The sequence below is a fragment of the Dendrobium catenatum genome, unplaced genomic scaffold (assembly GCF_001605985.2).
Source record: "Dendrobium catenatum unplaced genomic scaffold, ASM160598v2 fragScaff_scaffold_1166, whole genome shotgun sequence".
NCBI classification, from domain to species: domain Eukaryota; kingdom Viridiplantae; phylum Streptophyta; class Magnoliopsida; order Asparagales; family Orchidaceae; genus Dendrobium; species Dendrobium catenatum.
Window position 1 is genome coordinate 134,219 of NW_021319628.1, and position 24,545 is coordinate 158,763.

The window sequence follows — 24,545 nt, forward strand, 5'->3', positions numbered from 1 at the left end:
GAGCAGATAATGGGAAGGATAGTGCAGAAGAGGAGGCCGAGTGGAAGGCAGACTCGACGGCATGGGCGTAGGAGGATGTGATCTAGATAACAGAGAGCCCTACTCATGTTTAATTGATGGAGCGCTTGATGATTAGCAGAGGACTCTAGAGATATGTTTGTTTGGATGCAACAAGGATTTGATTTAAGTAGAGTTTTAAAAATTCTCTAAATTCATGTTTATTAAATCTCGAAGATGTTAAATTTTGAAAATTGTTTCGTAAGAAATAATTTTCTTATAAATAATGTGAGATTGTTTTACAATATTATTCTGGATTAAAGTGGTTAACTCATATACTATTTATATTTTAAATATGAATTACTTATTAATTTTAATTAACGTCAATAAATTATAATTATGAATAATATAAATTAAAATTAATTTAATTATTTAATAACTTAGCTAATGATTTAAATATTAATTATCAAATTATTTATTTTGATATTATTTTCATAAACATTTTAATACTAATTATAATGATAATTATACAATCAATTATTTAACTATTATGTATAATGATTAATCATTTAATTATTAATTATACTATTAATTATTTCATTAAAATTTTTAAGTATTATTTAATGAGTTTATAATTATTAATTTTACTAATAATTATCTAATTAATCAGTAAAATATTTTATTACTAACTAGTTATATAATTATATCATAATTATCTAATTAATTATTTATATTTCGAATTAGCTAATTAATTATTTTAATATTTAATCTCTACCGCTTTTCCTCTCCAATTCTCCGTTGCTGTCGCATGAAGTAGAGTATGAAAGTGTCGCTTTGAGCTTCTCCGTCTCCGACGACGTTGCTGTCCTGCTTCGCGTGAAGCTTCTCCAACTCCGACGACGTCGTGATTGCTGCGGGTCGGAAGTCGCGCAGGAGCTCGCCGAGAAGGTAACGATATTTCTCCCCTTTCGCGCTTCTTCGGCTAAATCGGTCAAAATGACGGATTTACGAAATCCGGAATTGGCAAAAGTGCCGAAAATGCCTTGAAGTCTAGCTTAGACTTACCCTGTTCGCGTTTGGCAGGATTTAGCTTAAATCTTGTCTAAATCCTGCCTAAATCCTGCATCCAAACCGGCCCTAGGATGTAATGTGACTTTTGCTAACGTTAACTTTTGAAAGAAAAGCTCTAAACCCTAGCCTAAATAAATAATTAAGAGTCTATTTTATTGTTTATGATAAAGGTTGGGGATGGAATCTTTAATAGCGGTGTGAGCAACGCTACCCTTGAAAACTTAATTATTCCCTCAGCTTTATGGTCTCAACTCAACAAAGTGGGATTTCATTAGCTTCGACTTACTACATGCTTGTATGTTGTACTGAGGAATGACGGTACACTTAAGAAGACTTAAAAAGTAGCTTTGAATGACTCAAAAGAATATAGCTCATATTGATATGTTGGTTGTGAGCTTTGAATAGCATTCAATAGGCCTTAGGTTTAAAGCTTGTGTATATGATGTATGTGTGAATTTGACTTAATTGTTTCAAAAGTCCAAAAAAAAAAAAAAAAACTCAAAAGGAATGTGTAAACCTGTCATTTATGATTGCTTCCTCAAACGATGCCGAGAGCGAGCATTAATTTGGGGTAATGGTGTTGGCTCAGATGATTAAGGACAAGAAATTACTACAGAAGAGTAGTAAAGGGGTCAATTGAGAAGGTTCTTACTGCACGACGACCACTTTCCTGGCACCTAGGATGCAGACTGTACCAGTTAAAAGGGTGACTCCAAAGGAGGGCAGCTCGAGAGTCTGACAGGGAGGGGATTTTAATAGGTTGACTGATACTGAACTGCAAGACAAGAGAACTAAGAGGCTATATTTCAGACGCGACAAGAAATTTATATCAGGGCATAGGTGTAAAAATCGGACATTGCAGATTCTCATTGTGTGTGATGAGGAGGAGGTGAACGAGGTAGAGGCAACAGGGGAGGAAGAAGAGGAAGAGGAGCCCGTGCATTTGGAGGTGGCTGAAGTTACATTGAACTTGGTAGTGAGATTCACCCCGAATCATAATATGAAAGTGACGGGATAGATAGGAGGAGAGGTGGTGACGATTTTGGTAGATAGTGGGGCTACTCATAATTTCATATCGAACTAGGTGGTAGACAAATTGGGGTTGAAACTGGTAGACATGAGAGGATTTGGAGTGGTGATGGGCACATGAAAGGTAAAGAAGAGCTAAGGGATATGTCAGGGTTTGGAGGTAGAGCTGCATGAGATTCACATCATGGAGGATTTCCTTTTATTAGATTTGGGAAGTACTGATTTGATTTTGGGAATGAAATGACTACAAACCTTGAGAGAGACCAAGGTGAACTGGAAGGCATTGGCCATGGAGATCTAGGTGGAGGGGAAAAAGATGGTAAGTAAGGGAGACCCCAACTTATCCAATGCAATGATTTCTTTGAAAACCATGGTTCGTGCCCTACAAGGGGAAGGAGGGAGATTTTTGGTGGAGTTCCAGAGTTTGGAAGTTGAAGAAGATAGGGAGAAGATACCATACATGATTCAACCACTCCTATAATAGTATCGAGAGGTGTTTTAGTCAGTTCAGAGGTTGCCTCCTCCGCGGGAACACGAGCATGCTATCATTTTGATGGAAGGAGTTTTACATATCAGTGATTGTCCGTATCGTTCTCCCCAACTCAAAAAAGATGAGATCGAGAGATTGATCAGGGAGATGCTAGAGGCAGGAATTATTAGACCCAGTGACAGTCCATTTTTCAGTTCAGTGCTATTAATCTAGTTCTTTATGCAATTTCCTTCATTTTACCTTGAGGACAAGGTGACACTTTAGGAGGGGAGTATTGATGGGCTAGCCGATTTGATTTGGATAGAATTAGAAGTTTCTTAATCAAGAGGGAGCTGTTTAGGAAGGTTTTTAATTAAAGGGAATTAATTAGGAGATGTTTTATAATTGAAGAGAGCATATTTTGGGGTTGATTTAGAGGTGTGATTAATTAGGAAATATTTTTCATTTGAAGAGGGGAGATTTGGGGGATGATTTGGAGGGGATTAATTAGGAGATGTTTCCTAATTAAGGGCAGATTTGGGGGTTGATTTGGAGGTGATTAGTTAGGAGATGTTTCCAAATTGTAGAGGGCAAATTTTTGGGCTGATTTGAGAGAGAAGTGGGTGAGGGCTGTTTTGGAATTTATTGTTTATTGTTTGCTATAAGTAGTAGGGTTTATGTTTTGTATGGAGAATTTTGTGAGTGATTGTTGTCTACTATTTTGTGAGGGATCCTAATGGCGTCTACGGTTTGGGGGAGAATGTTCTTCTCTTGAAAGAGGACCATTGTATCTTGCTCGTTTGTATTTCATTTCTTATCAAATAAAAATATGTTGTTTGTTGACATTGTCCTTGTTCGTTGGCTGTTTTTGATACCAAGGCGTATCACTCCCCTCACTAGATCCTTAGAATTCAGGTGCCATGGTGCTAAAAAATTATAAATCAAACATAAGGAATACAATAATAATAACATATGATACTCGCTTTATTACATAAACTACCCTCTCTAAGATCTTACATGCACTACCACTCTTAATATCTCTATTCATACTCATCTAAAGTACTTAAGTTCTATCAGATCAACCTTACTCTAATATCCTCTCATGCCTGACATAAAACATTTTGGGAGCATAATGGCTAGATTGAGTGGCTTTTACAAAATTTATATATTTAATTATCAACCTATACATTAGCAATGTAATAATATCACTAAATCATGCACCTGAGGACCAAATCCAAATGCAATTTATGCGGTTTATGTTTTATAAACAATCAAGCTAATACAACAGTTCCATTAAATCCAAAAAAAAGTCACTCAAGTACTTAACAAACTTAACAATGTAAGTAACCAGTATTAATGAAAATATAGCAATTCAAAATCCACTGATGCATAGCACAATCTTGATAAAATACTTTTACAAGTTCCTGCAAATATGTAGAGTGAGTTAAAAGACTACAACACCCAGTGAGATAATGATGCCTTTCACGTAAAATGATGTGACAACAATCAAAGTCTTTCACATAAATTTATTTCTGATGCGGACATCCAACCGTCCATGCTTATTCGAGGAGCTGAAGATTGATAGCCGTAATCATCTTACGTTATCTTCAATTTTATTTGTAATTTTTATGTTTTTTTAATTATGCATTTTCCGTTTTTACCCTTACTTAAGGGTCTATTCTTATGTAAGCTCGAGGGGCATGATCATCTTATTTTAGTTTCTTTTATTTCTGAGGCCTATATATAGAGGCCCTTGCTAGTATAATGATATGATGGAGTTTTAATAAAATTTTGTTATACACTTTTGTTCTTTGGGAGGACGTTAGTAAGAATCCTTATGGAGGGAATTGTGATTTCCACCAGCCGCAGGATGGGTCCGGGCTCGTGGCTTGAAGTCCCTTGGTGAAGGGCATCGTATCACGCGTCAGTCTTCGGAAGAGTCCAAGGCTCGCGGTTCTATCTTTTTTTTTTTTCTTTATTTTGTTTTTCCTTATTTCCCTAAACCTCCACCTCCTCAAGCCCTCCACCAAGGCGCCGATCCTCTCACCCCATCACCTCCTCACCATCGGCCTACACCAGCCCCTCCCTTCCTCCTCCCCCTCCTTGGCCGAAATCCACCAAGGTTCCACCCACCCACTAGCCACCTCCTTCCCTAACCCCACTTCCCTCCAAAAATCCCTCCTTCCTTATTTAAGTTATCATTAATTTGGAAAGATTTTAAATTCAAATTAATCGAATTTGAATTTCAAATTCATCCTCATTAATTACATTAATTTTGGAAACTTCTTTCATTCAATTAATTAATCAATTCTAAAATTGATTGGTTAATTAATCTCGAGCCCAAATACATTTAACCTATACACCCCTATTCCCCCCTCTCTCTCTTAACAGGCCCCATATCCATGCCCTCTTTAAATTCTCTTTCAAATTTGGCCCCAATCCCCTCTTGCTTGGCCGGCCCCTCTCCCTTACATCCAAATTTTGAATTACTCCTTAATGCTTTCCTTATGGGATGCAAAGCACAATTGGAAAGCAATAAAATCTGTTTTCTTTAATTTGAAAATTGAAATTTCTCTCTACCCGCCGCCCCCTCTCTCATATCTCCTCTCTCTATAATTAATGCTTCTCTATTAAGGCCCCCAATCTCTCTCCTATTTTAATTAATTCCTTAAAAAAAAAAAAAAGAACTCCATTTAAGGGATTAATTAAGTACCCCTTCCCTATCTTTTCCATTTAATTTAAAATTCAAATTTCAAATGACCCCCTCCCTCCATATCCGTTCTACATCAATTTCTTACTCACTTTTTATCTGGAATAAGTACTTTTTGATTTCATATACTGATGAAATACTCCAAATTAGATATACGGACTATGTTAATTCAAAAATTTCCCTTGATTTTTTTCCAAATATTGAGTCTTACCATGCCTATAGGCTAACTCTCTCATTTATTGCACGGAGTTGCTTTCTACTATATTCTTACGAAGCTATAAGAAGGATGCAAATCTAGTCCACTTTTATCTTCTCCTTTTAACATTAATGCCATAAAAGTACAACAAAAGCCCAAGAGCATAGCGGCTATAGGGGTAGATAAGGTTTGTTTTGATGACAAATTGACCATGATTTAGAACCAAACTGAACACATTGTAATGATAAAGTGAAATTGAAATTAAAACAAATGAAGTTTGGTTTCAGTTAGAGTTGGACATCAAAAATAGTTCAGCTTGCTTTAATTTTGCACTAAACTATCTTTATCTGGTTCAAGTTGGATTGAAAAAAATTCAGACTTAGTTGAGACGAGATAACCATGGCTCAGGTTGAACAAAATCAATCTTACTGAGTTGGTGTGAGGTTGCTTTGTGATCACTTGCATGGTATGCTTAATTAGTATTTTTATTCAATTAAACTTCCATCTTCATCAATCTATGAATAGTTGAATTTAAAATTCTACCCCAGTGTGGTTGAATTGCAAATGGCTCAGGCCAAAGTTCCACCTGATTGGTCTCATTTTCATTGGCCCAAGTTGGAACTAATAGAACCTTTAGCAACATCTTCATTGGCAATACGAGCAAGCATCTCTAGTTATTTTCCACAGTTTCACTAATAATTGGGAACACTTCTAGTGCCAGTTTGCTAGAAAAAGGACTCATCCACCAAGAAAAGTTTGCAACAAATAGGGGAATTTTGGCAAGCTGTACCTCTACACGGTAGCAGGTAATTATATCTTTCTCTGTTGTCTATTATCTTTTCTAAGATTGGGTTGGGTGGATGCTCACATCCCTTATTTCCACTTCTCTAATCTCCACCAAAACTACCTTCATCATGACCCTGGCGTCTTTCCCATTCCTTTTTTATTCCCTGAAACTTTCTTGCGTGCTTTGGATGCTAATTTTTGCTTTGGTGGTATCTTGATTTCTACTTTTTTTCATTTGGGCATTTGGGCATTTGGGTTTATCGTTATTGTTCCCGAGTTTTCATGAAGTTACCTACTAGTTTTTTTATGTTTCCTAAACCAATACATGAATAGAGGGTTTTTATGGGTTTGTGATGTAAAACAATACATGCGAAGATGAGTTGCTTAGGGAAGTTTGCACGCTTAACTGTTCAAGAACAATTCTCAATAAAACTTATGCTGATTTAAACGCTAAGATAAAATAATAAGGCGATAAAACAAGATTTAGGCTAAATCACATGCGTGGAAGTTAAGATTGCAAACTAATAAATTAATCTAACGTTGCATACATGGATGATTTCAACAATAAATCCCTATGCTAACAATAAGATTAGTCACTACAAGAGATCTCTCACTCAACTCTTCTAATTACTAGGCTTTAGCGGGGAAGCATTAATGTGATCGTCATGAATCTATTAAGACCACAATTGAGAAGTAACATCGAAGATAAAATAGTCGGGGGAAGAGTTTACTCAAAGACAAGAGAGATGCGAGCTCCGGGTAAGTCGTTGGAAGGTTGAAATGAAAGGGGACAGCAGTTCGGCTGGAAAGACATCATTAGAGAGGTTCAGGATCCTCTGGACGACAATCTTGGCATGTTGGAAAGCTCTGGACAGCAACCCCGCAGTTTCCAGAAAATCTGGACAACAAATAGAGGCCTTCCGGATGGCGACACAGCATTAGGAACCTGCTGGAACCTTGGGACAGCAGCTGTGGGGCTTCGGGACAGCAGCTGTGGGGCTTTAGGACAGCAAACCGGAGGTTCTAGGAGAGCAGAACAGTGGCTCGTCTTGCCGAAAATTTCCTGGGCAGCAGCTACGAACTTTCAGGACAGCAAGCAGGAGGTTTTTGGCGAGCAAGACAGCTGTTTGGCCTGCCGAAACCTCCTGGACAGCACCCCTGGCTAGGGTGTGGGGAGGAGAATATGTTAGAAGAAGTGTGGATGAGCTTTAATTAAAAATCTGAAATTACTTTCAGTTTTGAGTGAATTTGGAGGGAAATCCAATTTGAAATTAAGCTCAAATTCCAAACGAGGTCAAGGGGAGTTAAGGGGCAATTAATGGGAGCCCATTAAGGGTGTCCGGCGGCATAGAGAGAGAGGATCCAATTCAAATCCTGAAATTAATTTCAGGATTTGAGTGAATTTGGAGGGAAAAACTACTTGAAATTTGATTTCAAATTAGCTTGGAATTAATGCATTAAATGAGCATTAAATGGAGAGAGGCCCTAGTAGGGCCGGCGGCATGGAGAGAGGGGAGGAGGGAGATTAGGGATTGGTTATTTACTTTCCAATCGTGTTGATGCCACATAGGATAAAAAATAATAATTCCACATGTCATGAAATTTGGATGGGATCCAATTCAAAAACTTTCCTTTTTTAGACTTTTGCAAATATGGAAAGTTTTGAATCTCAAATTTGAATTTCAAAATTTGAATTCAAAATTGCTAGGTTCTCCCTTTATTGCAAAACCCAAATTAAGGAGTCATTATGATGATTTGAATGTCATAATGACTTGGGTCATGAGTGTGGCCGGCGGTCCAAAGGAGGGAGGAGATGTCGCCTTCGGGTTGAGGTCGGTTTTGATGGTGGTGGTCTTTGACGTGGGGAAACTAGAGGGTGAAATGATGTGGAGATGAGGGGATGGAAGGATGCCGGCGATCGGGTGGGTGATGGTCGTCGGCTTGGGGAGGTGGAGCTAGGGGAAGACTTGGGTGGATGAAGAGGGGAGAAAGGAGATGAACAAAAATCACGAGTAAGATAGAAGTAATTAACGAACTCACAAAGAGATCGTAAGAACCGCGAACCTTGGACTCTTCCAAAGATTGACGGGTATTGCAAATTACCCTCCTCAGACTTCTCCTCTCATGAACTCACTAAGAGATCAACATGAACTCACTAAGAGATCACCAAGAACATAAAATTTTCATTATCAATAATTCATCATCCTTACATGAAGAGGAGAAGGCTTTAAATAGCCAACGAAATAAAGAAAATACAAAGACACAATTGCCCTTAAGGCAAACACATGACGAGGCCCTTAAGCAAGGGCATAAACGGAAAGAAATACAATAGACTCATAAAACATAAAATAAAATATATAAAATACAATAATAATCAAAAGTAGATCGTGGTCGTAGATCATTGATCTTCTGATGTCCTCATCAGTTTGATTTAATGGCAGGATTTTAGGTTTGTAAAGAAGTTACACGAGTAATACCTTTTTATAGGTTTATTTTAATGCCTGTGTACATATGGATTTAGGAACTTTTTTTTAGTGGCTTTATGGATTTGAAATGAATTTATTTTATTTGATTTAAATGAGAATTTGACTCTTAATAAGACAATGTAGAAAAAAGATTTATGTAACCAACCTCTCATAGTAGGATAAACACATGTTGTTGTTGTAGTAGTAGCATTTTTTTCAAATAACTTGTTATCAAGCATATACCTTTGCCAAGATTTTTGGATGCTCATGTTTGGTCGCCTTCCTCTCTTGTTGTTTTGTTCTCTTACCTTTTTTTATTCTACCAGTTTTTTTTTTTTAATTGGGGGCTACAACTGAAATGATGCACATCCTAGTGGGTGTAGCCAGAGGATTCTCTACCCTACCTTTAGCAAATAATGATGTGGGAAGGATACCATTTAACTTATTTGATCTTTCCCTAAACCCAGAGAGAACATTCTTCCACATTATGTGATTTTAAACTTTTTTTTTAAAGCCGTTAGAAACTTGAGATTGCTATAATGACTTGTTACACTGCATGCTTTATTTTTCATATTGCCAGTCATTGCTTTATGAAAATCAATTTATCATGAAGCTTGGTTATGTTGTATTAAATTGTTAATGATGGAGCGATAACGGTTTTCATTCTGGTTTTGAATCTCTACGGATACACATGCGAATGAAAAAATTGCCTTTTACTCTGGAAAGGAGCTGATGTTTTATATTCTTATTTTTTTACATTTTCCAGAGTAATGGAGACTGTTTCAAGTTCAAGTTTGACAACTCCCTTTCCTGTTGGTTACAAGAAAACTTCCTTAGAAATCAAGGTCTCGTCTATTCTTTCTAGGTCAATTTTTTGTTCAATTCAATCCTTTTCCTACCATAATCATTGATATAGTGTTACGTCTATTTGTTTTGTTTGTGATCTATTGTTATAACCATGTTTTTGGCAAATGTATACTTATTTTTTCTGAGGGGAGCTATGATTATAATATATTATCTGACCACAGTATTTCTATTCTCGTGGAAGAACTATTTTTATGAACTGAGTGGACAAATTTTTCTTGGATTATGATTAGTAAAATGTATATACAGGAAATTTTGGAAGACAGATTTTAAAAATCAACTCAAAGTTACGATTTCTGAATAAAATCCTTTTTACTGTTAAAAGTTGAAGTTCTATGTTTAAGATAAGCAGCTATTTTCACCATTCTCTTTTGATACATAATATCAGTTAATTGTCAGTGCATCATCATTATTACATGCTTTCAACAAGTATTATGCTTTGTTATTATTAATATTAATATTTTTGCTGAGATTTCAACCTCTGATCACCATTTTGGAAGTCAAAGCAATACCACTCAACCAAGAAGGTGGTGGTCACTAAGTATTATGTACACACACTATGTATTATGCACTATGATTTGTGGGGATTTAACTTGTTAAATGATCAACGGCATTGCGTTGATCTAAAAATCTCTAGTACTTCAACATCTCATTAATTTTTAATTTCTTTCTCAAGCTCTGTTTCTTTTTGAATCCTTCGATTTAAGTATTATGTTTGAACCCAACCTTAATGGTTTTTTCTATTAGATTTAGTCTATCTGGAAATTGCTTGAATGCAATTCTTTTTGCTGCAGGGAAACAAAACAGATGTAGTAGTCTGCAGATATGATGATTATTTTATGGTTAGTAATCATATTTTGTTTTTTGTTTTAAAGATGTTCATCTTGGAAACATATGTAATGGCCTGGAGATCTGATGGTTGTTTTCTAACTAGCCAGTCATGTCTGTTTGTTCTGCTCTCAAATGCTCATCCTGAATTGCTCCTCAGGTCATGGTGACTCAGATAGGATGTGTGGGAACAATTCTTCATGCCAGGTAAGAATTTTCCTTTTGAATGGATAGTTTAATATTGATAACTCCAACAAAAATTTGAAGCCTGAATAATTTCCATCTGTTGGTTCCCACTATTTTACTTCTTCACAAATATGCTTGTGGAATCGTAAATCCATTATCTTAACCCAAACACTTGAATGGATTCATGATTTTGGTTATGATGGCTCTATATTTCTACTATATTACATTTTGATTCATGATTTTGATGGACCGGCGGAGCCGGTGTGCCCCACTATTAGGGATGGCAGGCAAGGAAAGTGGGGGATCAAAATTGGAATAAATCCACCTTTAATTACTTACCATAGGAAATGAAAATTAGGAGGGAATTAGGAAAGTATATTTAGGGGAAGGGGGTTTGATTTGAATTTATATTTGGGAGAGAATTAGAAAATATTTATTAAAAGAATGAGGGGCTAATTTGAATTGAGATTTGAGAGGGAATTAGGAAAGATTTATTTAAGAAAAAAAAGGCTATTTTGAATTGAGTTTGGTAGGAAATTAGGGAGTTTTATATAAGGTTAATTAGGCTATTTAATATTCACTATGTGATTGTGTTTGCTATAGTTTTTCTTTGGAGTTGTTCCTAGTGGCGCCTTGGGTTTGTGGTGAGTCGATAAACCTCTCGAATAATAGATCAATCTGTATCTTGATTTGTTTTGTCTTTATCAAAGAGAATTAGACCATAATCTCTTTCTTTCTTGCTAAATTATGTTGCATTTTTTCCTTCAGTATTGCTTTTTTTTTTGCTGTGAGGAGATTGGATACATTTCAAATTGGTAGCAGAGTACGATTTAGGACCTATGTCACTGAAGAAAGTAGATATTTTGGATGAGAAACTAGATGGAGAAGTTGACCAACTCAAATATGAAATTGAGGAACGATTTATATCTATGGAAGGAAGGTTTTCTAACCTAGGAGACATGAAGAAAAAAATATTCGAGCTTCACACCTAATCGACAACATCGTAGGCGAGAGTACTAGCGGGTGGCCAAGGAAGTGGGGGAAACCCCAATATCGGCAGAATGGGGGATGATCCAGAGATAGAAATCTTGGGCGACGAGGAAAACATGCCTCCTCTTAAAATGATAACTAGAAGGGAAATGGGTGAAGGATATGGCATGGGAAGAAATTGGGAGGAAGAAATGAGGAGGGCTGATTTTGTGGAAGCGAATATCTATGAAAGGAGGAGGGGTGGGAGAGAACAATGGAGAGATCTCAATAATCATCGCATGGGAGGAGTCGGAGGTGGAAAAGGAAGTTGGGGCCAAGGGGATCAGAGAGTGAGAAAGCTGAAGATGTCCGCTTTTGAGGGGGAAGATGCTCGTGGGTGTATCTATAAGGTGTATCTATGAGGAGAGACTCACGACAATGGCTTTATGCTTGGAGGGGAAGGCCTTGTCTTGGTATTAGTGGAGAGACATGAGAGATCCAATCTAATCGTGGAGGGAGGTCAAAGTTAGTTTATTAGAACATTTTTGAACAAATCAGGAAGGAGACTTCTACAAGTGGTTCATTGCTCTAATTTAGGAAGGGACAACAATGATTTATCGGGAGCAATTTGAGTATCTTTCTAGCCGATTGGGGTGGCTACCTGAGATAATGTTGGAGGAAAATTTCATGAAGGGGCTCAAGCCAGACATTAGAGTTGTTGTTCGGTTATTGAGGCCACGAGGGTTGGGGGAGGCTATGGAGCTAGCCCAGATGATGGAGGAAAAAACATCACTTGAGAGAAGCAGCAAGAGCAACAGTTTAGGAGCTTAATGCCGGATGACTACTTTTTTTGGCATCAAAGGTATAACTTGTGCCTATTCGGAGAGAAGTACCTAAGAATAGGGGATTGGGAGCACGGCCCGAGGAAATTGAGGCAGATGTTTAGGAGAAGCGGGCTAGGGGACTGTGTTTCTATTGTGATGTGAAGTTTGCACCGGGCCACCGCTGCAAGGATCATTTGCTGCAGGAACTTAAAATCTGTGATGAGGAGACTTTAGAGGAGTGTTTGCATCTAGATGTGATGGAGGTCTCTCTGAACTCAGTTGTGGGTTTTATCTCAAATCACACCATGAAGGTAATGTGACAGATAAGAGGAGAATCAATGGTAGTTCTAGTGGATAGTGGGCCGACTCACAATTTCATCTCCAACCAGGTTGTGGCTAAAGCTAGTTGACACAAACTATTTTGAGAAGGCAACGTGGAAGGTGGAGAATAGTAGAGGCATCTTCCCAGGGCTGATGGTGACACTGCAAAAGATCTGGTGAAGGAGGATTTTCTTTCCTTGGAGTTAGGGAGTACATATGTAATTTTGGGCATGAAGTGGTTGCAAACTCTTAGGGAGACCAAGGTGAACTGGAATGCATTAACTATGGAATTCATGGTGGAAGGGAGGAAGGTGAGGATCAGGGGGATCCTAGTTTGTCCAAACCCAGGGTTTCTCTTTTATTTTTTTTATTTTTTATTTTATTTTTTTTAAACTTAGGGTTTCTCTTAAGACTATGCTGATGGAAATTCAAGGTAAAGGAGTGGCAAAGCTCAGTAAAGAGGATGTATAGAAGATGCCATGGGAGGTTCTAAAGTCCAAAATTAGAAATTGGATTCACTATATGAGGATTGCTATGAAACTCCTATTTGTTGTAGAAAGAAAAATCTGTGATCAAAATTTTAATGGTATCAATGTTCTTAAGGATCGCTGCTTTGTTGAAGTAACAACAGACAATGTATTGATGCTTTTTAGTTTTGGGGGTGCTATAGCTAAAAGCAAGGGTCACCTTCTATACATGTATGAAATAATGCGTGAGCTTCATTCTGAGATTGAAACGATATTTGAAGGAAAAACTTGTTATGAGTTGAGGGATGCTATTCATATTCTTTCTAGGTGCTTAGTCCAAACTGCTCAAAAAATTTTTGGGGGATTTTAAGGAAGCAGTGGAAGAAGATGCAACAAAAAGTAGTGTGATGGATGGAATTGTGCACCCTCTGACTAAGTATTGGATTAACTATTTGAAGTTTTTATCTGACTATCAATCAACTTTGAAGCAGTTTTTTCAGGAGTTTGAAAAGGTGGGAGAAAATTCAACTTCCCAATTGACAACTGTTACAATTTAATTATGTAAGCTCTTCAAAGTAACATGGACGGTAAATCTAAGCAATATAAGGATCCTGGGTTGACTTATTTATTCATTATGAATAACATCCACTATATGGTTAGATTCGTTCGAAGATCAGAGGAAAAATATTTGTTGGGTTTAAAGGCACAGAAGAATTGTGCAATAAAATGCAAATCAATAGTTCAATACAAATGGGTAGCTTGGGCAAAGTTTCTGCAGTCTCGTTCTATTCAGGGCCAAAATTCTAGTGTTGTTCATGGGGGAAGTGATGGGGGCAACCATAGTGGAGTTTCCGGGGCAACGATAAAGGGGAGGTCGAAGTATTTCAACATGCAATTCAAGGTGGGTGATAAAGTGTATTAAAAATTCGACCCTATAGAAGACCTTAGCTCGAAGAAGAAATGAAAAGTTATTTTCACAGCATTGTGGGCCTTATAAGGGTGGTGGAGAGGATTGGTGTCGTGACGAATCATTTGCAGCTACCCCCTACTTCCACCATGCACCCGGTGTTCCATGTGTTCCAGCTGAGGAAAGTTATTGGTGATCGCAATCCATAAGCGATGTCGTCAATGCCTTGACAGAAGAAATGGAGGTAATCCTGGAGCCAAGTGAAGTGAAAGGAGTCTGTTCGACAACAAGAGGAGCTAAGAGAATTGTTGATCGAGTGGAAGGATCTGCACGACTATAAAACAACATGAGAATCATATTGTATGATTCAACAACAGTTTCCTTCATTTCATCTTGTGGACAAGATGATTCTTCGGGAGGGGAGTATTCATGGACCTGCGGAGCCTGTGGGCCCCACTAGAACGGACGATATGCAAGGAAAGAGAGGGATCCAAAGGGGAATAAGTCCACCTTTAATTATTTACCAGAGAAAATCAAAATTGGGAGGGAATTAGAAAAGTTTATTTAGGGGAAGGAGGGTTGATTTGAATTCAGATTTGACAAAGAATTAGGAAAGAATTATTTAAGGAAAGAGAGCTGATTTGAATTGAGATTTGGGAGGGAATTATGAAAGGTTTATTTAAGAAGGGGGCTGTTTTGAATTGAGAATTGGGATGGAATTAGGGAGGCTTATATTGGGATAATTAGGTTATTTAATATTCATTATGTGATAGTGTTTGCTATAGTTTTTCTTTGGAGTTGTTCCTAGTGACGCCTAGGATTTGTGAACCGATCTACCTCTCAAATGGTAGATCAATCTGTATCTTGGTTTGTTGTGCCTTTATCAAAGAAAATTAGCCCATAATATATTCCTTTCTTGCTGATTTCTGCTGCGTTTTTCCTTTAATATTGTTGTTTTTACTATAAGGAGATCGGATTCCTGTTAGATTTAATATTTGTTATTTTGGATATGTTGTTCTACTTGCGAATGTTTATGTACCAACTGGGTCTCATGAGAACGATCTTACCAGTTCTTCTTTTGTCAAGTAAACATATATTATTCTTGTGCTGATAAAGATTTTATTGAAAATCGTTCATCTGCTACAGGAAGGAGGAAGGTTTTGCCAGTGATCCGACTTTTAGTGTCTCTGTCATATTTGGTAAAAGAGACGAGGTAAGGTTATTAATTTCTTCAAATTTAGGATATTTATCGGATCATATGTATTTATGATTCTAATTTCTCAGAATTATAAGATTTCTTTATATATGTTGCAGCCACTGCTTGATGCATGTGGACGCCAACTGATTGAACATATTAGGTTTGATTTTTAGCTTCTGTACTCTAATATTTCAGAGATTTGAATATGTTGAAAATTTATTTGATGGATTGTTAATTACTTTTACAATTATCAATTGGAGGTGTCTCCTTGGCTGACAAAACGGTCATTTATAATGAGCGGGATGCTGGTCTCTAAATTAATAACAGTTTAGTGTTGTATTTTGAGGCTTATTCTAAATACTTGGGATTATATGTACATTTGAGAGCTTAAACATGAGCTTCTCATCCTTTTCAGAAAAAAAAAAAAAATTATAAATGGATTTCAGCCAAAAGTCATACATGTCATACATGCATCTATAATGGAACATCCTACTTGGGCTATAGCTTAAACCCTTACTTTAGCTCTTGAGAACTAGGGTAGGAAGCATGCAGCTAGAACTAGAACTAGAGCTCGTTTCTTAGTATACAGTTCTTTCTGTTAATGCATTTATTTATAGTCACTTTTTTTTTTTAATATGGGCAAGCCAGTGGAAACTTTCTACAGCAAAATTTGATAAATCTTGGATCAATCTAAACTATGACTTTTCTGTTTTATCAGTTGTCCTGGTTTTAACATTTGGATGCCCCTTTTATTTTTTCCGTGTACTGTGTATCTTTGTAAATGTTGTAGCCAAGTATTTGGTTTCGTAAGGAAAATGTGCTGTAAAGAATGATGTCATTTTATGCAGTGCTGTTGCTTATAGTAATGAAAAATTGCTATCAATGGTTGGTTGTTGATTAGATGATCAGGGAAAAAAAAAACAATGGGATTCTGCTAGGCGTATATAGTTTTACTAATAAATTATCAATTACATCTTCATTATTTTGGAATTTGTGGATTAATATCTGATAGTAATTTTGGCTGGACAGTTCTTGTGGTTCATCCAGGCCGCTGGTTCTAACTCTTGGCTTGAAGGAGCACTCTCGGGTAAACATAAAACTACTCTTTCTTTTTTTCTTTTTTATAACTGCTAAAGAAGGAATCAAATATTATTGATTGAATGCCAGTGCCTAAATATAGGCCAAAAAGGAAGATAATACAAAGAAGAATATTCTTAATTATGAAGATATAAAGCATTAAAGAAAACTTATCACTCTATTCTCCGACTTGCCTAAGATATCACATTCTAGTTTAGTACTTTCCTATGTTAACATTTCACCTCAAATTAGAGATATCACAAAGTTCCAACTTATTATAAAGATTAGAAAAAGGAAGAGCTCTTTGATAAAGATGTCAACTGATTGTATAGACATATGGAGAGAGATTTTTTTGATACAATTGGATCTCGATGAAGTGGCAATCTATTTCAAATATTTGGTTATTTTATAGAAGATAGGATTGCTTCTAATGTAGATAATTGTCTGATTATCATAGTTAAGTATAGGTTGTGGAACACAGAAGCCAATTTCTCCTATTTCACTTTTGATTCACATCATTTCACAAGCAAAATGAAGCTTCAACACTTGATATAGCTATTAAATTTGCTTCTTTCCTTTTCAGAACATGAGATTTCCATCCATATGTACATTGTATCTTAAGGTAGATTCTTGAGTCTGCATCAGAAAAAGCTTTAGTTGTTAAATGATTATGTTTTTGATAAACCAAATCTTTTCCAAATATTTTTGAATAAATCTTGAAGTTCTTATAACATCAAAATGTTTCTTCTTGGAGTTTTGCATATGCCAAGTAATTACATCAACAAGAAAGGATATGTTAGGTCAAGTGAAGCAAGTAGATAAGTTTGACAACTAGCTATTGATAGCAAGAAGCATCTTTATAACTTTCATTATATATGGTTGATTGTCGATTTTCCGTGAGAGTTAGCGGGCTTGCACTCAAGAAGGTCAATTTCTTTAAAAAGGTTTATAGTATATTTCCTTTGAAAGAGAAATATCTTCTTTGTTATATGCAAACTTGATGCGAAGAAAAGTAATTTGGAGACCAAATTTTTGGTGACAAATATATTTTGTAGATATTATTTTACTTTTTGAATGCATGGTATCACCCTTAATTGTGTAGATCCTAATGAGTAAAATCAAGGTTGTGAAAATTCGAATGGATATAAAAGTGGAAGAAGTACAGGCTTAGTTCAATGGTTTAATAGAGTTTGAATGTAAGCCTGAATTGAATGATGTAATGAATATTAAAATTATTTAACTATGATCTAAATAGTGTATGTTGACCCTACACATCAAATCACGCGCAGAGGAAAAAAATTGACGAATTAAGCAGCGTGCACGTTGACGCTACACGTCAATTGAAAGGTAAAACAACCTCTGATTGCAAAATGAACTATCTCATTGTAATCAGGATATCTAGTTCGTCAAAGAGAGGACCCCTCGCAATCAAATCAGACAAGATCGGTCCAAAGGGACGACCAACACCCAAAATTGATGTGCGACGTCCCCCAAACAACGCCTGATCGCAAAACGGATTTTGTCGTTGCGTCCGGAATGTTTCAACACACCAAAATCACTATCAATTTGTTCAATCGGAGTCATCCGGCAAAATCAACATGAATCCCTAGGTGGCGGCACGCAAATCGATGAAATTTGCCCACGACGTTCGGTCGCAAAATGGATTTTGCCGTTGCGTCCGGAACATTGTCAATACCCAAAATATGCTATAATTTCGCCCAATGAGAATTATGCGCGCGAATCGATGTGAAAGACGAGACAATTGCATGAAAATCAAGAAGTAACACGTGAATCAAGGGAAAAAATTATTTTGAACTCTATCACTTAATAATAATAATAATATTATTATCTTAATTAAAAAAATCCATCAATTTGCAAATCAAATTAATGCAAACCTCGTGTCCGTCGTGTTCCTCCTCAGAAATCTCGTAAAATCCGCAGATTTTGCGTCTAAATCCCATAAATTCAGCGAATGCAAACTCTTTGCTTGTTGTTAAATTGAAAGCCTTTACTGCGATCCTCGGTTCGTCTGGCTACGCTCACACGAGAGCTCCAGTCCACGATTAGAAGCTCTCTCAACCGCATGTAGCTAAATCTTCTATCTCCCTATTCATTCAAAACCTCCTGCAGCTGACGGACCTCCAGCTTTCACCTATTGTATCGATTGAATCTTGATCTCGACTTCTTAATGTAGTTCGAGCCTGCAAACCGACCCCAGCCATCGAGCAAGACCTCCTCTTCTCCGCCTCATTGCCCCCATCCGTCCACTTGAAGCCCAAGCCGCAGACAGCCCAAACTCCACGCGCCTGTCCGAACTCGTGCAAGCCTGTTCCACCCTCTCTCGCCCTCCTCCAACTCGTGCAAGCTAGATCCTGCCAACCCTCAAACAACCGCACCTTCTCCGGCCAAATCCACCGACCTTGCAGCCAAGCCTTGCGACCAGATCCCGTCCGGCTGCTTCTCCCCTTGATCGAACATCCAAAATCCACGAACAACCCTCCCCTCTGTTCAAAACAGCCAAGCCATAGCCTCCCTTATCCGTTCACTTGTTTGTTCGACCCCTGTCATAGAACTCACGACCCCTAGCCCCCACTACGACCAGGCCGATCGTCCCTGTACCCGATGCCCATCCTCTTGTCCGCCTCCTACAAGCCCCACACAGCCGCCTACCTCAACCTATACCTACTCTGGCTTCTTTGCTTGCCGCAAGGTCTGTCTCTGCCGCAAGCACAAATCGCCTCCTCCAGCAAGCCGAATTCATCCCTTTACCTTTATCTGTGCCGGACAGTAACTGAACAAAGCCTTCCCTATTTTACCTTTCACGTGGACTTTCACCTTTCTATACCTAAGCAAACACTTTAACTTCCCAACCGGCAAATCATTACTTGCTTCCCCACTCATTTTTCCATGTGGAAGCAAAAAAAAAAAAACCCTTCAAGCTCACTCATTAAAACCCACTAAAAATCCAATAGCCCCACAACTCTACTCATCATCCAAATCAGCCCATTCTTGCACTTCAAAACACAAGCAACTAGCCCACTACAATCCCAAGCCAATTTACTAAACAGCCTACGCACACCTCACATTCCCTCTACCCATAACGCCAAGCAGTAAGTTTTCTTTTAGCGTTGGTTGTTATCTTTGATTAGTGTGTCTAATGTTAATTAGCATTGTCATTTGCTAATGTTACTAACTATTTGCATCATCATTATTATTGTCAATATATATATATATATATATATATATATATATGTGTGTGTGTGGAATAGTTGAAACTCCATGTGCTAGATAATTTATGTTTATGCTTTTGTTGTTGTACTAGACATTTAATGCTTACTTATATTTTGAAATTATAAGTTACAAGGCTACAAATGATGTTGTTGTCTTTTTTTTTTTGTTCAAATATTATGCTTTGATTGATTTCTTAATTTTTATGTATGATTATAAATTATAATGTCGTGTCCGCGCCGTACCTGTATCCTGTATTTTTAAGAATTGATGTATCATGTATCCGTATCGTGTCGTATCCGTGTCGCCATATCCGTATCGGTTTAACATAGGTGTGCACGTGTGTGTATGTCTGTGTATGTCTGCACTGACATGTACATTAAAAAAAAAAGAGAATGAGAGGTTTAAAAAAAGGATGAATAAAAAATGATGACTAAAATGAATATAAAAAAAAGATTAAAAAAAGGAGTTCAAAAAAGAAAGGGGAAATTTTTTGAGCATTTTTCACCGTCGTCGTCGACATCCTCGCTGCCACCTTGACACACAAATATGATTCCCTAAACTTAAAAAAAAAAATTCGATCTCAATGTTTGCGGTGCACCGGAAAACCACCAATATATATTTTCCTCTTTTGTAGTGGGGAGGGAACCTGGTGTGACGCTTATGGCGAGACAGGTAGACCCTATATGCGCTTTTCTCTAGCGTGGCGGGGACTAATATAAGTACCCGTAGACGCCTCAATGTCTGCGTGGAAAGAACTGCGCATTTCAAGCAGGTACCCTGAAGACCCATACACTTATTTTTTTGGCGTGATAAGATTGAAGATTTATGGTCATGGTGTCATCCGACACCTATTGTACACTTTTTACTCTAGCGTGATGGGAAGGCTTGACTCCTGGAATTTCCTTTAGACTGGGGAGACGTCGAGAGGCTGTCAAAATTCAAAATGAACAAGGGACCTGACTTCAATCAAAATGCACAAAACCTATGCAAATGTAGAGAACTTGAACAAATGCAAAGGACCTGAACTAATACAGGATAGTTGATATGGATCATAGGGAACTGGCCTTTAAATTGAAAAATGCATAATTATGACAAACATATAAATGCTGGATAAACGAACATTGAATTAACAAACAAGTATTTATGATGGATGAGGAAAATTCCTTCATCTCACCCATAAGAGACAACCAATACGAACACATAATTTAATTGCAAGTGATGATGCAAAACTCATAAATCATCCATGGATAATTGCATTGAAAGCTTCAAGAAAATATGTCAATCCCCCACAAGCAGAAGAGGCAATCAATATCATTTTACTCCAAATACAACAAGTACAATAACCCCCACAGCTATCATCAACAAACAAAATCAACTTGCAAGCAAACACATCAAACAACAAAGGGTATGTAATGCACACAATGAATATTTCATGAATGGCAGTAGGAAAGTGGAAATCAATACGTTAGTTGCAAATGAGCAACGAGTGCAACTGTCTCCCTACACTCAACATCATATATTTTGCAAATAAATACATTATCCCGCCTGCAAGAAATGACGAAACTAAGAGTCTAAAGTATATAAAACCATCTGCGGGCAACAAGAAAGGATTTGTTATGTGTACAATAATTCACCAATGATACAAGATAATAAACTTATAGCGAATGAAGCTTGCCCGCCAACAGTTGGTAGCAAGCTTGTGACATATACAAACATTAACAAGTAGTGATGATAGTAGATAAGTCGTAAATGCAACAATTTCCCTACAACCAATGTCATCCGTCTTGCAGATACATGTAGTAGTTCCCCTGAACACTGAAACACATGCATGCAAGTGCAGAAGGTCACCAATCAATATACATAAAGAAATTAATGACAAAGGCATAAATTTTTCAGTCAACATGCATGAAAAAATTGGTGAAAAATGCTGCCCGACCAGCAGGCAACATAGACTTACAAACAGATACATGGATATGCATATAAGCAAGGGTAGAAGAGCATGGCAAATGCAAATACTCACTAATAGTTGGAAGATTTGTCACACGCACAATAACATGCCTATGAGCTGTTGTAAGAGACGTGTCGTACATATAACATATCATCTGCAAACATAGTCATACACTCAACATGCCATCCATAGGTAAACATGCGAAGAAATGTAGCAAATGTAAGCTCCTATGGACAGTTGTAGGAGACCCGTCACGTGCATGACATATTGCCTACTAACAAATACAGAAGAATTGTAGCAAATACGAAGCATTTACGAGCCAGCATAGAAACTCGTGATGAATGCAAGTTTCTACAAGCAATAGCAGGAAACTTGTTAGTGCACGACAATATACCTATATGAGACAATGGATAACCCATGGTGCGATGCCACGCCACCAGATCCGCAACACCCACACAAGCGGACATAAGACGTCTACAAGTTCTCAAATAGAGCATTGCGTACGTTCAAATGGTAGTTGCCCGCACAACTGTCAGTGCCAAACATTTTAAGGCCCATGTCAAGAAAAATTCACTAACAAAGGCACAAAGTTAACGACGAAACCGATCATTTGTCGGCAAGTTAATAGAGTCGACGAGATTCAATCCACAAATGCAAATGCCCGTAATTACTCCAAGGATGGTTCTGTTGAACGTAGGTCTCAACTAGAGGGCTTAATTCCGAATATTCAAGATGCTTCCCAAATACCCATGAAATTCAAAACTCCAAGAATATATCAAATCCAAATAATAAGATTGAAATTTAACAATCAAATACTTAAAGCAAAGTTCATCCACTCTCCGCAATAATTTGTCGAGGTGGATAAATTTAAATATCACTTCAGCTCATAAAGAGATAATGTCTAGTCGAGAATATCATTAGGATTTATTCTCAAATAGTCTCTTGTCGACAAGGACGTGACATGTGTCCTCTAACCGACAGTTTTGCTGCGAAATAGCACCGCAGGTAAACAGTTATGACCAGGGCCCTCTGAACTGGGTGGTTTGTGTTGACGCTTATTTTCGTGTCGACTCGACCCCGATCGAGCCCGATTAGGCTCGATCGTGCTCGATCGACCCAAGTGGTCTTCATCGAGGCAAAATCGACTCAAATTAGAGCCCAATTTGATTAAATTAAATTTATTTTAGTCAAATTAAATCAAATTTGATTCGATTAAAATCAAATCAAATTAAATTGAACCCCGTCGAGCCCGATTCGACGCAATTCAGCGCCGGATCGAGTTCAATTTCATACGATCGGACCCTAATCGAACCAAGTCGGGTTCGATTCGAACTCAATTTCAGCCCTAATTTGTTAATTTGGGCTGAATTTGATTTTCAAAACAATTTTGAGATCTAGGGTTGAGATCTCTTCTCAAGTCCCACTCAATTTCACTTCAAGTGGGCAGCCAAATCTACTCAAGTGGATTTTCTCTCGTTTCGCGCAACGAGGCAGTCGGATGAGACCATTTGGGCGGCTGATTTGCGCCTGGCGTGCGAAATGGAGAAAACAAAAAGAGAGGGGAGCGGGATTTGGGGCGCCCGTCTCTATTTTTCCCGTGTCTGTCCTGCGACCCAGAGAGAGGGAATGAGAGAGAGCGAGCGAGAGAACAGGAGAGGGGATTCAGAATCCCCTTGAGTGCGTGTGGGACTCCCGACCGACCCCATCCAGGCTTCCAGACGCTTCCAGGCATCGTTCCCCACCCCGGCAGCCGAGCCCTCTAAGCGTCAAATCCTCCAGGCCAGTCGGCTCCTCCAGCCCTTGGCCACTGATCGCTTGAGGTCATCAAGCCCTAGCTGCCATTTCTCTCTTCTTTGGACCAAGAGAGGGAAGTACTTTCCTATTCTTCCTTCTCCATCATCTCTGACTACTTCGAGGTGATAAAGACAGCAAAAAAAAAATCCATATCCGGAAGCATTCAAATAGCAAGAGAGGTCCTTCTAAACCTCCCAAACAGCAATTTAGAGGTTTGTGAACGTCTTGGATAGCAAAGGAGGCCTCCGGAACACCTTGGACAACAGCGACGACTCTCGGAGTGACTTGGACAGCGACTTTGGAGCTCGGACAGTGATTTTGGAGCTTGGACAGCGTGCTTGGAGCTTGGATAGGAGCGCTAGGACAAATCGGTAGAGGTATACCTTTGAAACTTAGGCGGAACCTTAAGGCTCACTAGCCAATGGCATGTGGTTGATGATCCAAAGCCTTAGGTCCCTAGAAACTTTAATTTTTGGTCCCCCAAAACCCATTCGTTGGTTGTCCACTTTGCAAAGACTGTGGAAATTTGATGATTTCAATTGGTTGACTCTTATGTTAGAGTCCGGAGAGGATTTTGACGTGTGTAGAGGTGCCGGGTTGTTATCCAACACCTCTCAAATGTATGTTGTGCATCATATTGAGCTTAACACCTTCGCCTACATTCAAACCTTAGGGCATGTTACTTTTCGTAGCCAAAAATAGTGTGTAGCTCACATCTTTTCCCAAATCTCACGTTGTGTACATGTACATATATAACACTAGTGTCATGACGAAAATAGACATATGATTTAGGAATTTGGTTGAGCTTGTGAAGTGTGTCATAAGCCTTACAATATATCCAAAATGTTTGTGATGACTTGTTGTATGATCTAATGTGAATCCCAAAGATTCACTTCAAAAATCCTAGAGCAAGTGTGTTTGACCAAGCTCGCCTTTGGATGTGTCGTATAGTTTGTGATAGAAAAGTCTATGGCTAATTACTCTTGTTATGCAAATATTCCAAAGTTTGGAAACTCATTTCAATGCCTTCAATGGGCCAAATCATGCCAAAAGTGATTTGACCCCTTAAAAGCTTTAAAATACATGTTTCCTACTAAATCATGATTTAAGCCATATGTTATTTATTTCTTGCTTAGATTAGCGAGTATATTAATTTGCAAATTTTTCATAAATGTGCTCATTTAATCCTAAGTATTGGTAGGTTTGAT

At 37.9% G+C, this 24,545-nt stretch overlaps 1 protein-coding gene and 1 pseudogene across 3 annotated transcripts in view; both read left to right on the forward strand.

Annotated features, from left to right (window-relative positions):
• Positions 1 to 783: 783 nt before the first annotated feature.
• LOC110096800 overlaps positions 784 to 24,545 on the forward strand; it is a 31,536-nt gene continuing 7,774 nt past the window's right edge. Inside the window, exons 1-8 of one of the 3 annotated variants that reach the window (XM_020822887.2) lie at positions 784 to 945; positions 6,188 to 6,278; positions 9,490 to 9,568; positions 10,382 to 10,429; positions 10,576 to 10,622; positions 15,236 to 15,302; positions 15,404 to 15,447; positions 16,317 to 16,374. In XM_020822887.2, coding sequence (XP_020678546.1) covers positions 9,494 to 9,568; positions 10,382 to 10,429; positions 10,576 to 10,622; positions 15,236 to 15,302; positions 15,404 to 15,447; positions 16,317 to 16,374 — 339 coding nt within the window. In that variant the 5' untranslated portion in view covers positions 784 to 945; positions 6,188 to 6,278; positions 9,490 to 9,493. The remainder of the gene's footprint in view (positions 946 to 6,187; positions 6,279 to 9,489; positions 9,569 to 10,381; positions 10,430 to 10,575; positions 10,623 to 15,235; positions 15,303 to 15,403; positions 15,448 to 16,316; positions 16,375 to 24,545) is intronic. The other 2 variants (XM_020822886.2, XM_020822885.2) reach the window with 2 other exon arrangements.
• On the forward strand, positions 13,130 to 14,570 carry LOC110096796 (annotated as a pseudogene).